The sequence below is a fragment of the Anomalospiza imberbis genome, chromosome 1, assembly GCF_031753505.1.
Source record: "Anomalospiza imberbis isolate Cuckoo-Finch-1a 21T00152 chromosome 1, ASM3175350v1, whole genome shotgun sequence".
Classification (NCBI taxonomy): domain Eukaryota; kingdom Metazoa; phylum Chordata; class Aves; order Passeriformes; family Viduidae; genus Anomalospiza; species Anomalospiza imberbis.
In genome coordinates this window covers 53032605-53046408 of record NC_089681.1, presented here as the reverse complement: position 1 = coordinate 53046408, position 13804 = coordinate 53032605, and the positions used below count along the sequence as shown (strand labels likewise).

The following is a 13804-nucleotide window of genomic DNA, read 5'->3' as shown; positions in this document are numbered from 1 at the left end:
TCTCACAACTCACAAAACCCAACTTCAGTTCCCCTTTCAGCTCTCAAAGTGCAGAATTCTTACTCAAGATGGCACTTGTTGCCTATTAATCAACACGGTTACAAGCACTGAGGACTGAGCACAAGGAGGAAAGGTGCTGATGCATGGCAAGTGGAGCAGCAGATTGGAAAACCAAGCATTTAGCCACACGGCAGGAAATGGTGGTGTGAAAGCAGCCCAAAACCAGGGAGAAAGGAAACAGAAAGGAGATGCTGCAACAGAAGCAGATAGGGATTAGTTCCTGCAAGAAGGAAACAAAGTGCCAAGAAAGTAATACAGGAACCTGATGTGTCATTGGTGCTGACCTGAGGGTGCGGCAGAGGAGTTGGGCTCCAGAGAGCCTGTGGTGACTTTTGTGGAAACCAGGGCTGGAAGTGCTATGCACAAGTCAGCCAGCCGTAAGACAACACTAAGTATTTCATTTCTGATGTAAGGAGCAGCTTTAGACAACTCTTCTCCCATACCTAAGCAATACATGAACCTCTCCAAAGGCTTTCCTACCCCTGCTGACACTCATGTTTTCATCCCTCCAGCAGGCATGTATGGAAATGCTGCAGCACAGGTTTTCAAATGTACACACGCCACCAACTTTTCCCTCTTTTTGTGCAGAGCTCTGCCATAGCTGCACTCCCCTGCCTAGCAGAACAAGACCAGGAGGTAGAACATCTTCTCTGTTCCTCATTCAGGAAGTGGCATCACTCCTGAAAAGGGGACAACAACTGACCTGCACCAAAGCCATCCATCTTATCTTCCACACATGGGCTGCTTTAAGCTCTAAGTTTCTGTTCCAAAATAGGAAGGGCTTTAGGTCCACACAAAAAGAGCAATGTAAATATCTGCTATTCATTTAATTGCTTTCAACTAATAGACATATTTTTAAAAGTAGGTTTATTCATTAGGATCATGTAATTTAGTTACACCCAAATAAAGTTTACTTTCAAACTAACCAGAATATGAATACTGAAAACTCCCTTAAGCTACAAACACTTTAAAATTATCAGATCAAAACAGTGACCAACATTTTAGTCTTCTATTTTTTCAGAAGTTACTCATGCTCTTTAACAACTTCCTGAGCACATGCTTGCCACTTGAACAAGTAAACATCCTTGCAACATTTGTCTCACTGTATGCACACCAAAAAATAAGTTTAAATGCCCTAACAGAGGGTTCTGTCAGAGAAACATATACTACATCTGGACCAAACATGACAATTCTGTAAACATCAGACAAGGCTAGAGTCATTACCAATATATATTTATGCATATTTAATAGGAAAGTTTCTGCAGTTACTGGAGTATTTTTCCAGATAATGAGAAGCATTTCAAAGGATTTTAAAACCATTTTGTACCCACGTGGAAAAGAGTTGAAAAGGTTTGGTTACACTGGTAGTCAGTAGTTAACAGAAAGCAATTAGAAATGAGAATCCATTTGTGGTTCTTGTACTCTTGTTTTCTCCATTCAGCAAATTAAAAGTTTCTCTTTATGAAACCTTATCATTTGGATTTAAAATTTTCTGCTCATTTCTCATTTCAATTCTTCTGGTTATTGCATAAATTTCTCCCTCAGTTAAGATGTGATGTGAAGAGCAAGGACCAGTGGAACAGCACAGTCTCTTTATTCCAGCAGCATTTTCCAGCACCTTCCAGTAATCACTACCCCTGTCCCCATAGGGAGGGGAGGAACTAGGACATATTAATAAATAAGAAAATAAATTATATCCTTCTCCCCACCAGAAAAACTATTTTAGCCTATTAATATCAATAGAAACTTTATCTTTGTTTGGACACAAACATCTGAGAGGTAAAGTATCTGTGTGTCACGTTCAGGCAGCACATTTAAACAACCTAAGAAGAGTAAGTTCCACACAAGATGTAGCCTTTCAAGATGATCCTCTAGATAAATATCAGATTCTGCAGTATCATGTTCTGACTCATGTAGTTCCCTTTAACTGGCCATAAGACATTATCAGATTACAAACCAGACAAAATTCAGTGCTCTAGGACCTATCAGCCCTTTACAGAACAGAAGTTCACGCACAAAAACCTTAATCCCACGCAAAAGTTTGTTTCAAGCTTTTCAGTTTGAGATGGTGTAAATATAACATGCCCTCGACCTTTGTTTGAAAAGGTACATTTAGGCTGTTTTGAATGTGCTAAATGTTTTGTTTCCAGTGTTAAACAAAAATTGTTCAAATGAAAAGAGCATCTGCAGGAGGTCAGTTTAAACTTCAGTAGGCAACAAGAGCTGCTGTGGAGACGATGGATGAGGTTACTCTTCCGCTGATCCGGTATTCTTATAAATGGACAAAACTTCTGCAGATCAGCCTTGGGAGGGAGCTCTACAGAGCAGTCTGCAGAATAAGACTTTTCTGTCAGTTACTTGGTTTTATTTGGTGAACCCAAATTTTTGGCTTTATTTTTCCGTGGACGCTGCTGCCATGGCTGGTTTGATCCCCTCGCGCGTGGACTTCAGCTCTTCCAGTTCTGTGTTTAGTTTGCTGATCACCCATTCCAGGGCATCCCGACCCTGCCAGAAAAATACCAGAATTTAGGATCAGAACAGACACACCACCACTGCTCATGTTTCTATAGTTCTTCCTCTGTCAGACATAAAACTTGTTTTAAAATCAATGCCATGCCCTGCATAGTTTGATACCAGATGATATTGATAATTTCTCAGCATCTTCTTATGGAAACTTCACTGCAAAGGCATTTGCTTCACCCCTAAGCCAGAAGCAAATGCAATGCTGGTGTGAGCTCCCAGTAGCACAAGGCCTAATTCAGCAGTCAAGTTTCCTTACCTAAGAGAATTGCTGTTTCTGCTGTTTGCTGCTCCCACAACCCAAAGAATATTATGGCAAAATCCAGGCACTGTTCTCAGCTTTATTAGCCAAGTTATACAGAGAGTTTTTGAGAAGATCCAGGACAGTGAAAGTCTTCCAGTGCTCTTTAAAGTAGCAGCTAAGTGATCTGATACCTATCAAGAGTTCTGAAGTAGACTCACACTGAATTCTACATTTGTACACAGCAACTTTTCAGCAGCTGAATCAGACTAATTGAGAGTTGCACATTTTATATCAAGGTATGGGAATGTCTCAAGCTCAGAACTGACAGCCAGTGCTTCAGTAAGAGCTGGAGAATCCAGGGCAATAAGCCTGGCAAAAATCTTTTACCTGAAGAAGACTCTGTAGCAGCTGCACCCTAATGACCACAAGATGCAGCCAGCGGCACAATGAAGTCAAGAAAGATAAAGACTTTAACTAAACAAAAGTCAAGATTTTGTAACTCTGCAAGCTCAGAATAGCAGCTTTTGTCAAAGCAAGCAGATGGCATCAGACCAGGAGAACACCTGGCCTTTTTTCACTAAGAGAGAAGTCAAGAGATATTCACCACTATTACTCTACTAAGAATAAGAAATACAAACAATGGAGAGCAGTAAGTGGGAGCCACATGGCTCTGGCCAAGTTTAGAATTCTGGAGATAAAGGTTGAGCCAGAAAAGTCATAAATGTTCAGGACAGCCATTGTCAGTGTTTAAGCCTTCTGTAGACAGTGACAGAAAGGACAAGCACGGCCTCCTCTGCACACAGAGTTTTGTTCCAAACTGTGATGTGCTAATTTAGTTGTATTCATTAAAGGTGATAAAGTGCACAGAAACATCACACTGTCCAGAACCTGCTGTTGTCCTGTATAGACTACTAAGCATGAACAAGAATCCACATAAGCAGCTTTGAAGACCTAAGGAAAAAAGAATGTCAGAAGAAAGCTCATACACACTTCAAGGAATTTTTGGCCAGGCTACAAACATCAGTCTGGAATAGTATGATAAGCCCACATCCAGAGTGCAAAGTGTAACCTATTAAAAGAAAAAAAGTTTTACTGTGAATAGGAGCACAGTTATCTCAAGACTCTGTTGAGATGACTCACTAAGGTCAGTGAAGGGCCGACTCGATTTCTCTTTCAGTTTTCCATATTCCAAGGACTCACAGAATAAACACTAATTGCTACTTCTGCACTGAGAAAAGTCATCCAGGTATCACAATAAAGTGTTCAGCTTTAGCCAAGACTCAGAAAGGGAGATTAAGCTCCACCCCAAATTACCTCAAGAACTAGGATGTTTAAGTTAATTAGTTCAAGACATGCCTTTAAAAGATATTAATAATATGCAAGAAAGCACAATTGAAATTGTCCACTTTAAGTATAGGTTGCTGTTAGAAGATCTTAGAAGGGATGATTTAACTTCTGAGCTCCTTCCATTTGGGCACCAAAGTGACTGTTCTTCAGCAGGGAGTAATTTCCAACTTCTCCACAGACTGTGCAAGACCTGGGAATGCCAGCAAAGCACAAATAAAAGCACCCACACACGGGCAAGCTACTGCACAGCAACAAGTTGTAACCAGCCATGAATTAACTGAGATGAGTGCTCATTAAGGAAAAAGTGGGGGGCAGGGAGGGGGAATCATCTTTCAGTAAGCAGGCATTTGGACCTTTAAAAGTCAAGTCTAAATATCCTCTCTGAGGTGACACAGGTACACAGAACTGAGAGAGCAACAGCTTGGATGTTACATCTGTTATATTGCTTAAAGATGACTTGTAAGAAGGTCAAACATCCTGGCCATAGAAAACACTCAGTAGAAAAACACAGATTCTTTTCAGGCCCTGACTTGAAATAATCACATCATTGTGTTTTACTTGATATCTTTGTGGATGAGATAAATTATTTTTAAAAATCCATGACAATCAACTGGCACACCAAGATATTTCCTCCAGTTTTTGAGAGCACATAGGTCTGTGTATATCTCCTTAGACTTGCCTACATTATGCCATATTTTGCAGCTAAGAATAAACTCATGATTTTGGCAAGGAAGACTTCAGGAACATTCTGCACAGGAAATTAAGTTAGAAATCTCAACCAGATCCAAAGCCTCCAAGTGCCATGAAAACTACTCAGTTATCAGAAAAAATCTGACAGAGGACTGTCTATAAAGTGTCATACTGTACAACAAGTTCTGCAGTCAGTCATTAAGCAAGCACATTCATCCCCAGGCATGCACGTTGTGTTATTCATTATTGCAGGTGTCAGCAGCATGACGTGGCTGGCAGAACAAGCGCTGCATATGAAGATTTGTTGGTAGAGCTTAATGACTGATAAGTGCTGAGCCTTTGTAGTTGATGTTTTCCAGAAAAACAGCCATAAAAGCTTAGTGGAATGAGAACGTAAAAGCAAACACTCATGGCATACACAGATCTCAAAGTAAGCAGCGTAAAAAGCCCAACTTTCTTGACTAGGAGAAGCAGCAACGTGGATTTCTTTCTTTTTAAGAAATCTTATTGGCTGAAGCAGAAGCCAATACAGGAATGACAGGGACAGGCTACACTGACTAGTGGAAGGAGAACAATCTGCAGAGAGGTCTCAGAGAGGCACATACACTCAGTTCTCTCAATGCTGAACTCAGATTTGTTCATAGTTATATAACTGCAGGGACATGTCACTACCAAAATGAATATAACTACAAGACCAATGAAAAACAGGAACAGTCTGGCATCCTGACAGCTTCAAGCTTTGCACAGATTTCCTCAGAAGGGCGACATTATTCCTCAGGCAGAAGAAAAGCAAATACAATTCCACTACACAAAACATTACCCCTGTTAGGCAACCTGTTTAAAGAAATCAATTTTATATCCTAAGAATACAGCTCTGTTTCATTTTTATAAATCCAATTCCACTCACTAGCCAATTTTTATTAATTTCTTTAGGCACCAGCTTTATATACTGAAATCACAGAAACTAGGAGCAGATCAAACACTCAGTGGAGGGACACCTTCACATCCCTAGTTGTCTGCAGCCTTCAAGCTATAAGCAAGACTGTGTGGCACAAGACATGGCTGCAGCATGTTGGCTGCCCAGTGGCACAAGCACGGGTTCAAGGATCCAGGCTGGACCAGGGCTACGCTCACCCTCCACAACTGCAGTGCAAGGAACAGGTCTGCCATTCCTGTATGCAAGGTGTGTAAAACAGACATGCAGGTAGTTTATGAAATCCACGCGACAACAGTCCATGCAGATATTCGCTAGAAAGCTGAAATGCTGTACCAAGAAGAAGAATGCTGGCATTACCACTAGGTAGTACAAACTGCAGGTGTGGAGAACTGCTAGCTTAGAGCGCTTTCAGAATTTTGAATTATCCACTCAATAGCATCCCACCCCTAGAGTAACACAAAAAGATTTACAACAAACAGCAAATGATTTTTTCATTGTCATTAAAAATAATAATGCATCACCTGCCACTGCTACCTCAGAGCAGTCTCAATAATTCCTATTTCTTCAGAACAACAAAACATTTTTTAGTAACTGTCATGAAGTTTAAGAGGGGTGTTGAGAGCACAGAGGCACAGCACAGCATGTAAGAAGAGCTTGTAGTAGCACAGTAGGTACTGGTTAGCAAGGAAAGGGCTGGTAACAGCAATTACAAATTCCTGCCAAGTTCAAAATCTGTAGAGACTTTCCAGTGAAATACATAAGACAAGAAGACCTTTCTGATTTGCAAGAAGCTTGTAAGCCAGTGCTTTCCTTGAAAATGGCAGAACAGAACAATCTTTAAAAGAAATTGAGCGCTCTCACAGGCAACACCTCAACAGGTACAAAGAAATATTTACAGTTTCTCTGATTTCAAAAGAGACATGCAAATTTAACTGATGCCTCAAGAGGAATTTTGCCAGCATTTTAACGTGTGCCTAACTTGATCTGGCACACCAGCCAACAAGACAATGCTTTGCTACCTCTGGGTCAGCCTGAAATTTGGTTGTGAGCCAGGGTTTGTTCCTCTCTTTCAAGAATATACACTCCACACAGACTTCTAAATGGATCAGAGCAGAACTGTAATTTAACTGAAATACCTTCCATTTAAAACAAACAGAGAGCACCCAGCTGGGTAAAGGTACTCTTCAGTGTCTAGAAATAATCCATCACTCCTTCCCCATCCCATGATTTTAACAGGTTTTCCTCTCACCTTAGGAGAAGCACACAGAAGGGTGGAAAAGGAGGCTTTCTCCTCTCTGATCTAGTTGGTCCTACCAAGTTGGCTCACACTGGCTTGGTCAAGGAGCATCCCTCACAAGGATGAAGGGGTGGCCAAAGCACAGGATTTATGGCATAGCAGGAGTTACCTGGGCCAGATTCCCCCTGTGCTGAACCCCTCCACCAATGCAGAACACAATCTCAAACTCCTAACAGCTTGGTATCATCCTGCTGTTAAGCAGTAAGGCCTATGCTTCTCTAGCAATTCCATTTCTTCCCCAAAAAACTGTAGGACAAAGTGCCCAAGAATAAGCACTCGCATAGTTCTGCTTGTGCTGAAGAGCAGCTCCACGGCTGCAGGCAAAATAGAAAAGGCAAGCATGGTACAGAGCAGTCAGTGCAGTGCTACCCAGGTGAGCCAGCACAGTCTCATCTCCTCAAAGAATATGCTTCTGCTCACACTAAATTACTTTTAGCCAAAGGCAAGGATACAGCTCAATAATGGATATGAACTGGAACAACTGACAAAAGCAGTATAGAAAATATGCTGGTATTAACTGATATTATATCCACATTATAAAGGCTGAAAGTGAAGTTACATTTTCTACTAGCACTAACTCCTAGAAATAGGTTGCTGAGCTTCTATAAAAAATCTATTGAAACAGTGCACAAAATCTAGAGAAATTAAATATAACATTCAACAAACATCACTGACAATTACTATTTCAAAAGAGTGATTGGGTGGGGGAAGAGAGGGAGAAAACAGAATAAAGATGTACCTTTCTGGCATTAGAAGATATTGTGCTTGCCATCAAGCTTTCCAGATAACTGCTCAAGCTAATGCCTTTAACAGTAATAATAGCTTCTTGGGTTAGCACAGTCCTGTAAGGGAATAAAGAAAGGTTAACACCTAAGCTGAAAAGGACTAACAAATTGTCTCCTAGACACAAAGACGCACACAAATTTCCCTACTTACTTTTCTGGGTTTTCTGGATGAGGTGTGTAAACCAGTCTCTCATCAACAGACACCAAGTTTGTGAGCGTAATCTTAAGAACAAAAACAGAGCTGAAATCCTCACTTCCCACCTTTCATTTTTCTCTTATCAGCAGCACTACTCAATAGCAGAGCACTCAATTTAGTGTCAAAATACTGCACACAGAATATAAAACCCAGAACACTGTCAATAGAAAGACCTATAAAGGGTGATGCATCTTCTCCTATCCCTGATCTAATTATATCAAAGTTCCCATTCACAGGACAGAGCACAACAGCTTTCTCTGAATGTTAAGTTTGATTTATGGCCAGCGATCAAGAGAGGCTCTTTCAGACCCCCATAGCACCACCTGGACTAGACAGAAAATTAATACTCAGGAAGGACAAGGCCTCTTGTACAGAAACAAGGCTCTCCTACAGACAACCCCACGTTAAATCTGAGAGTTACAAGTTACCAGGATACCAAAATATAGCACAATACTTCATTTACATGCTATGAAAAAAGGCATTTCACATTAAAACTTTTGTTGGAAATGACAGAACTCATTCATCTAAAAGTCAAATTATTTTACATGCATTCCAAGAACTAATCTTACATTAAAAGCAGAATCACAAATGTTTGATGATTACGTATTTAAATTTGGAGAAGAAGAAAAAGGGAAGGGAAAAAGATTCATCTAAGACACTGATTAAGACATGTAAATTGTTGCCTCCAATGAAAGACACAGATACATTTCTAATCTAAACGTTAAGAGCAAAATATCCAACTTCCAGAACTAATTATCAGAAACTTCTTAAGCCACCACTTACATTAGTTGAGCAAAGCTCCATCTTCTTTTCCACTGGATCTACCACAGAATGTTCCTCTATGTAAGTCAGAGTTCTACTTGTTCCTAATATCTGAGGGGGAAAAAAAGGTTAAGCATCAAAATCCAACAAACAAACAGAACCTTTTAACACATAAATGCCAAGTTCTCAGTGACCCCAAATAAATACAAATTCATGGATACCAGAGGATTGTGATCAGTGGCGAGATTTCATTGTCTAGAATGTATCAGCCACAGAGCATGGCACAGACCAGCCTGGAAGGCATTTACAGACATACACAAATTTCAGCTTTTACTTCGATGTCAGCTCCAATTCACAGGATGATATAAAAGGGATCACACCCTTAATAAAGAAAGAAGGCTGCAAAAATGTACCGCTTTGACAATACTGGGCAATCCCCACTCCGTGCTGAGAAGACGGTGACTGTGCAGCCTCCCCTGGTTATCCAGGCTCCTGTCGAGGACATCTACTCCTACCACACACGGATTCATGGGGTTGGGGTACTTTCTCATAGCAGCTTTGATCACGGTATCCCAGGGATGCCTGCAAAAGGAAGAGGTGAGAGTTTTTGTAAATATTTTGTACTGAATCGCAAGTAATCACATGATACTAAATCAGGATATAGGTTGTGCCATGTGGTACAGGCTGTGCAGCTTCATAGCTCCCAGAAATCCCTTTGGAATACAGTTATGCTTGGAAAGGCAATAAGAGAGTACTGATACAAAAACAGAAGTAAAAAGAAATTCTTTTCTCCAGACTGAAGCAAGGAACTATTAATGCAAGACTAAGAAAAATGAAGGCAAGAGGCAACAGTCACTCACTGTTACAAGTGACAATCCAAGTAGTGCCCACATAGATGGTGGAAATCTCAGCTCACTCCAGAACTCCAGCAGGAAAACCTCACCTAACATGTAAGCTTGCCCTGCTTTGAGAAGAGGGCTAGACTACATGACCTGCAGGAGTCCACTCCACCACAAATTTTTCTGTAATTCTATGCATACCAAATAAACCAAAGAGGACATCACTAGCTTCTGCTCCTTCCTATAGCCAAAAAAAAGGTAAAGAGAAATTAAATTCTACTAAAAAAAGGATGATTGGGAAGTTCAAAATAAAGAAACAGATTTTTAGAAACCCCACGACCTCACAGCTTGACTTTTGCACCTACACCTCTGCCTCCAGCAATTTGGTAGCATCAATTCCACTTATGGATACTCTTCTCAGAACTGTTTTTACAAAACAAATTTTGATAACCTCAAATTCCTGGGATTGGAGCAGTCCTGTCACTCAAGTCCAGACTGTCCACATAGCTCTTGAGGTACTTCAGATATTTCCTTCTGAAACAGAGAAGGCTACAGAAACCATGGACTTGATCCAACAGAGGAATTCTGTCCCTAATTATTTCTATATTCAGAATAACTGACTGTCCTGACATGATAGCCTTTAAAGGTATGTTTAAAAATTCAACAATTGGTATCTAACCTAAGAAGGCTTAGGGATGCCAACTTGTACTTAAGAGTTGCACTTGAGGCCCTAAATGGATTTTATTTTAGTCTTAAAATAGACTGGTACAGAAAGGCACTGACACTACAGCACTACAAGAACAAATAGAAAGTTGGACAAATAAGTTATTTTTCTAACAAGAAAAGTGTCAGAAAGCTTTACTGGTGCAAGCAGGAGAAATAAAAGCCCTCAATTCCTGCAGCAGAAGGAGAGCTGGATCGTTCCTTGTTCCATCTTTGGTGACTTTACACCTCCATCAACAGAAGATACACAAACTGAAAATGACAAAATTCTGTTAAATGTCCCTAAGGGATTGAGTCAGAGATCTGATAAGTCACAACATTTTATTAACCATTCAAATGAACTACCTACACCCACACACATTACGCCATAAGATGGGGATGTTCTAATACAGAACTTGATGAGAAAATGTCAAATAAAAATAGCTTTTCCATTCCTTAGGTGACAAATACTCATCTCAAACTCGGGAGCTGTGTCATGCTCGAGCAGCCTCTGCCTGATATTTCCTGCTAGAAACCACAGTTCACTTACACCAGACCAATGCTGAAGTGGAGCACCAAGTACCTGCATCAGCGCAAGGAATTCAGTTGCGTTGAGGAAATGAAAGAAATTCAGAGCAACACATCAGGGATATTTTGTAAATGTGTTAAGAACTATCACCCCCGGTGCTCTTCGGGCCTCGAGACTTTTTGCAACACCTGTAGCAGAGGAATCATCCCAGAGCTGCACCGGCACCGCGGAGCCCTCACGCCAGCTCCCCGGGACAGCTTGCCACACAGCTCCCCATACTTTTCCCCGTTGCTTCCTCTCGCGAAGCTGGAACCGGGTGGCCAGAACCGCGTTCCGTGCAGAAAGGCACTGATGGAAAGCACACTCGGAGCTGGCTGCCGGGCACACAGCGGCACGCCTGAGGCTAAGGGACAGCGTCACTCCGTCCACACCTCTTGGAATATATCATAGGCTACACCAGTAGTTTGGGATTTATTTTTATTTAGAGTGTGAAAGTTATTTTTCCTGAACCCCAGCCCTTTATCAAGCCATCAGGCTGTCGGGCCAGCTCTACCACTCCATCCTGCTGGAATGCTGTTCCTGAGACAGGAGAAGCCCAGGCGCGGGGTCCGGCCGCGCAGGAAGCAGCTCGAGACGATGCAGGACCGGCACCACCGAGGCCCGTTCCCGGCTTCCCTCCTCCTCCTCTGGCCGTGCCCGCAGCATTCCCGTTTCCGCCGTCACCCCAGCGAGACCCGGCTCGCCCCGCACGGCCCGGCTCCGTGAAGCGCCGGGGTCCCGCCGCGCCCTCCGGCCCTCCCCGCCCGGCCCGCTCACCCGAACACGTGCTCCGAGCTCCAGATCTTCATGGCCGCTCGCCGTGTGTCCCTCAGAGCCCGGCGGGAAGAAGGACGGCGGGAAGGAGGGCGCGCGCTGCCGGTCGGCGCGCGGTGCCGGTCGGCGCCCGGCTGACTGACAGCCTCGCGCCGGGCCGGCGCGCGTCACGCGCCTGCGTCACCGCCCCGCCCCTCCCGCGCCCATGGAAGAGGCGGGGCAGCGCACATGCGCAGGAGCGCGCGCCGGCCGGGCCCGGAGTCGCTGTGTCCCGGGCTGGAAGCGACTCCCAGGGATCATCCAAGTCCAGTTCGTAGCCGTGCACAGGACAGCCCCAGGAACCCTGTGCCCGAGAGCGTTATCCAAACGCTTCTCGAACTCTGTCAGGCTTGGTGCTGTGACCGTTTCCCTGGGGGCCTGTTCCAGTTCTCAACCAGCCTCTGCATAAAGAACCTTTTCCTGATATCCAACCTAAACCTCCCGTGATACAGTTAGCGCTGGAAAGGCGCACCCCGAGAAAGCAGTTCTGTATTACCACTGACTGACTGTTCCCCCTGGTCCTCACAAACAAACCCTCACCACCAACTCCTCAGTCCAAAGGAGACGTGGAGCTCCCGGAGCAGGTCTGGTGGGGAGCTACAAATATGATGGAGTTGGAGCATCTCTGCCACGAGGGAGGAAGGGCTGAGGGACCTAGGCCTAGCCTCCAGAAGAGACGGTTGGGAGAGGACCACATCATTGTGTAAATATATTTAGAGCGGAGGGTGCCCAGAGGATGGATCCAGGCTCTGCTCGGTGGTACCAAGCATTAGGACAAGAGGCAACAGGCAGAAACTGATGCTTAGGAAGCTCTGTCCTACTGAATATGAGGAAGAACTGGTTTACTGTGTGGTTGACTGAGCACTGGAACAGATTGCCCAGAGAGGCTATGGACTCTCTCTTACTTGGAGATATTCAAGAACCATCTGGATGCAGCTCTGTGCCACGTGCTCTGGGATGACCCTGATTGAACAGGGAGGTTGGACCCGATCACCCACTGTGGTCCCTTCCTTTCCCATTTTGTGATTTTGGGATTCTGTGAGCTACCAGCGTTTTGGTTTAATCAAACCAGGAGTTTTTATTAAACACCCTACTAACAGCCGTGGGGGTGACACACAGCCAGGGACAGCATGTGCAGGGCTGTGCCCAGGGGTGAAGTGATTGTTGAGGCATGCATGTGGGGCAGTAGCTCGGTTTGCAAGCTGCAGGTTGAGATGTAGCTCTTGGTGGGAACCTGAGACAAGAGGCCGTGAACTGCCAACCCTTTGGGGGTGCCAGCCAGGTGAACAGACACTGGGAGACACAGCAGGGACAAAGACTCATGAGTAAGAGTGAGGTTTGCATGTGGCTTGGACTGTGGGGATATAAAAGCTGGGGTTCCTTTGTTGGGGTCCCTTCTCAGAGGCACGAGCTGGGGCTGTTTCTGTGTTACTGCACCATGAATAAATTGCTTTATGGAATGAGACATTTGAGATTCTGCCATAAGGAATGTGGGGTGGATCCAGTAAGGAAACTTGGCCTGACTGTGTGAGAGGAGTCAAGTGGGGCCCCTGTGTGTGCACTGGAGCTGCTTGCTGGAAAGGGGCTGTGGTCCCAGCAGTGAAAGTCTCTGGCCTTGGGAATGTGACTGACAGAGAGTCTTGTGAATGGTCAGACTGGGATGTTTCCTTAACAGTGGTAACGCCAAATGCCTGCGTTCACCTAGAGGACTTTGCACGGGCTCATTCTACAGCAAACACGTTGTTATGAAATGCCTTACATAATGGGGTAAAAACGGGAGACAGATTTCCTTATTTCCTGCCTCCAGGCTTTGTAGAACATTACTGCAGGCTAAACCAGCCCTGGCAGCAAGGAGACCCACCCTTCTCAGTGATGCTGTCTAGCCTGGGCTGGGCTGAGCCATGCCCCGCTGATTCACCTGCACCCTTGAGTCAGCAAAGGGATTGGGACAAGCTGGAAAGATGGGCTGGGACCAACGGCATGAGGTTCAGCAAGAGCAAATGCTGGGTCCTGCACTTTGGCCACAATAACCCCATGCAGCATT

The 13804-nt window shown here is 43.9% G+C and overlaps 1 protein-coding gene and 1 long non-coding RNA gene across 4 annotated transcripts; one reads left to right on the top strand and one right to left on the bottom strand.

Moving 5' to 3' along the window:
• Positions 1–912: 912 nt before the first annotated feature.
• On the bottom strand, positions 913–11882 carry PRELID3A (PRELI domain containing 3A). 3 transcript variants are annotated; one of them, XR_010999937.1, is made up of 7 exons: positions 11725–11872; positions 9252–9420; positions 8860–8949; positions 8032–8102; positions 7835–7937; positions 6132–6244; positions 913–2565 (listed from the first exon to the last, which is right to left on the bottom strand). XR_010999937.1 is itself a non-coding variant. In XM_068192886.1 (7 exons), the coding sequence occupies exons 1-6, from the start codon at positions 11754–11756 to the stop codon at positions 6191–6193; spliced, it is 519 nt and encodes a 172-aa protein (XP_068048987.1). In that variant the 5' UTR covers positions 11757–11872; the 3' UTR covers positions 913–2565; positions 6156–6190. The 3 variants fall into 3 exon arrangements, 2 of the variants coding, with proteins under 2 accessions (XP_068048987.1, XP_068048980.1); XM_068192886.1 differs by having other exon boundaries at positions 6156–6244; XM_068192879.1 differs by lacking the exon at positions 6132–6244 and having other exon boundaries at positions 11725–11882.
• LOC137475528 (uncharacterized) lies at positions 9309–9901 on the top strand. The gene is made up of 2 exons (XR_010999938.1): positions 9309–9447; positions 9634–9901. It is a non-coding gene; the product is annotated as an uncharacterized lncRNA (long non-coding RNA).
• Positions 11883–13804: the final 1922 nt, after the last annotated feature.

What these genes read in the sequence shown, in the direction of transcription:
- PRELID3A (XM_068192879.1), bottom strand. Translation starts at nt 11,756, where the DNA reads ATGAAGATCTGGAGCTCGGAGCACGTGTTCGG. An exon ending in TGGAGCTTTGCTCAACTAAT is followed by an intron (nt 8,103 to 8,859) that starts GTAAGTGGTGGC and finishes TTTGTTCTTAAG; the next exon opens with ATTACGCTCACAAACTTGGT. An exon ending in TATCTTCTAATGCCAGAAAG is followed by an intron (nt 2,566 to 7,834) that starts GTACATCTTTAT and finishes TTTTTCTGGCAG; the next exon opens with GGTCGGGATGCCCTGGAATG.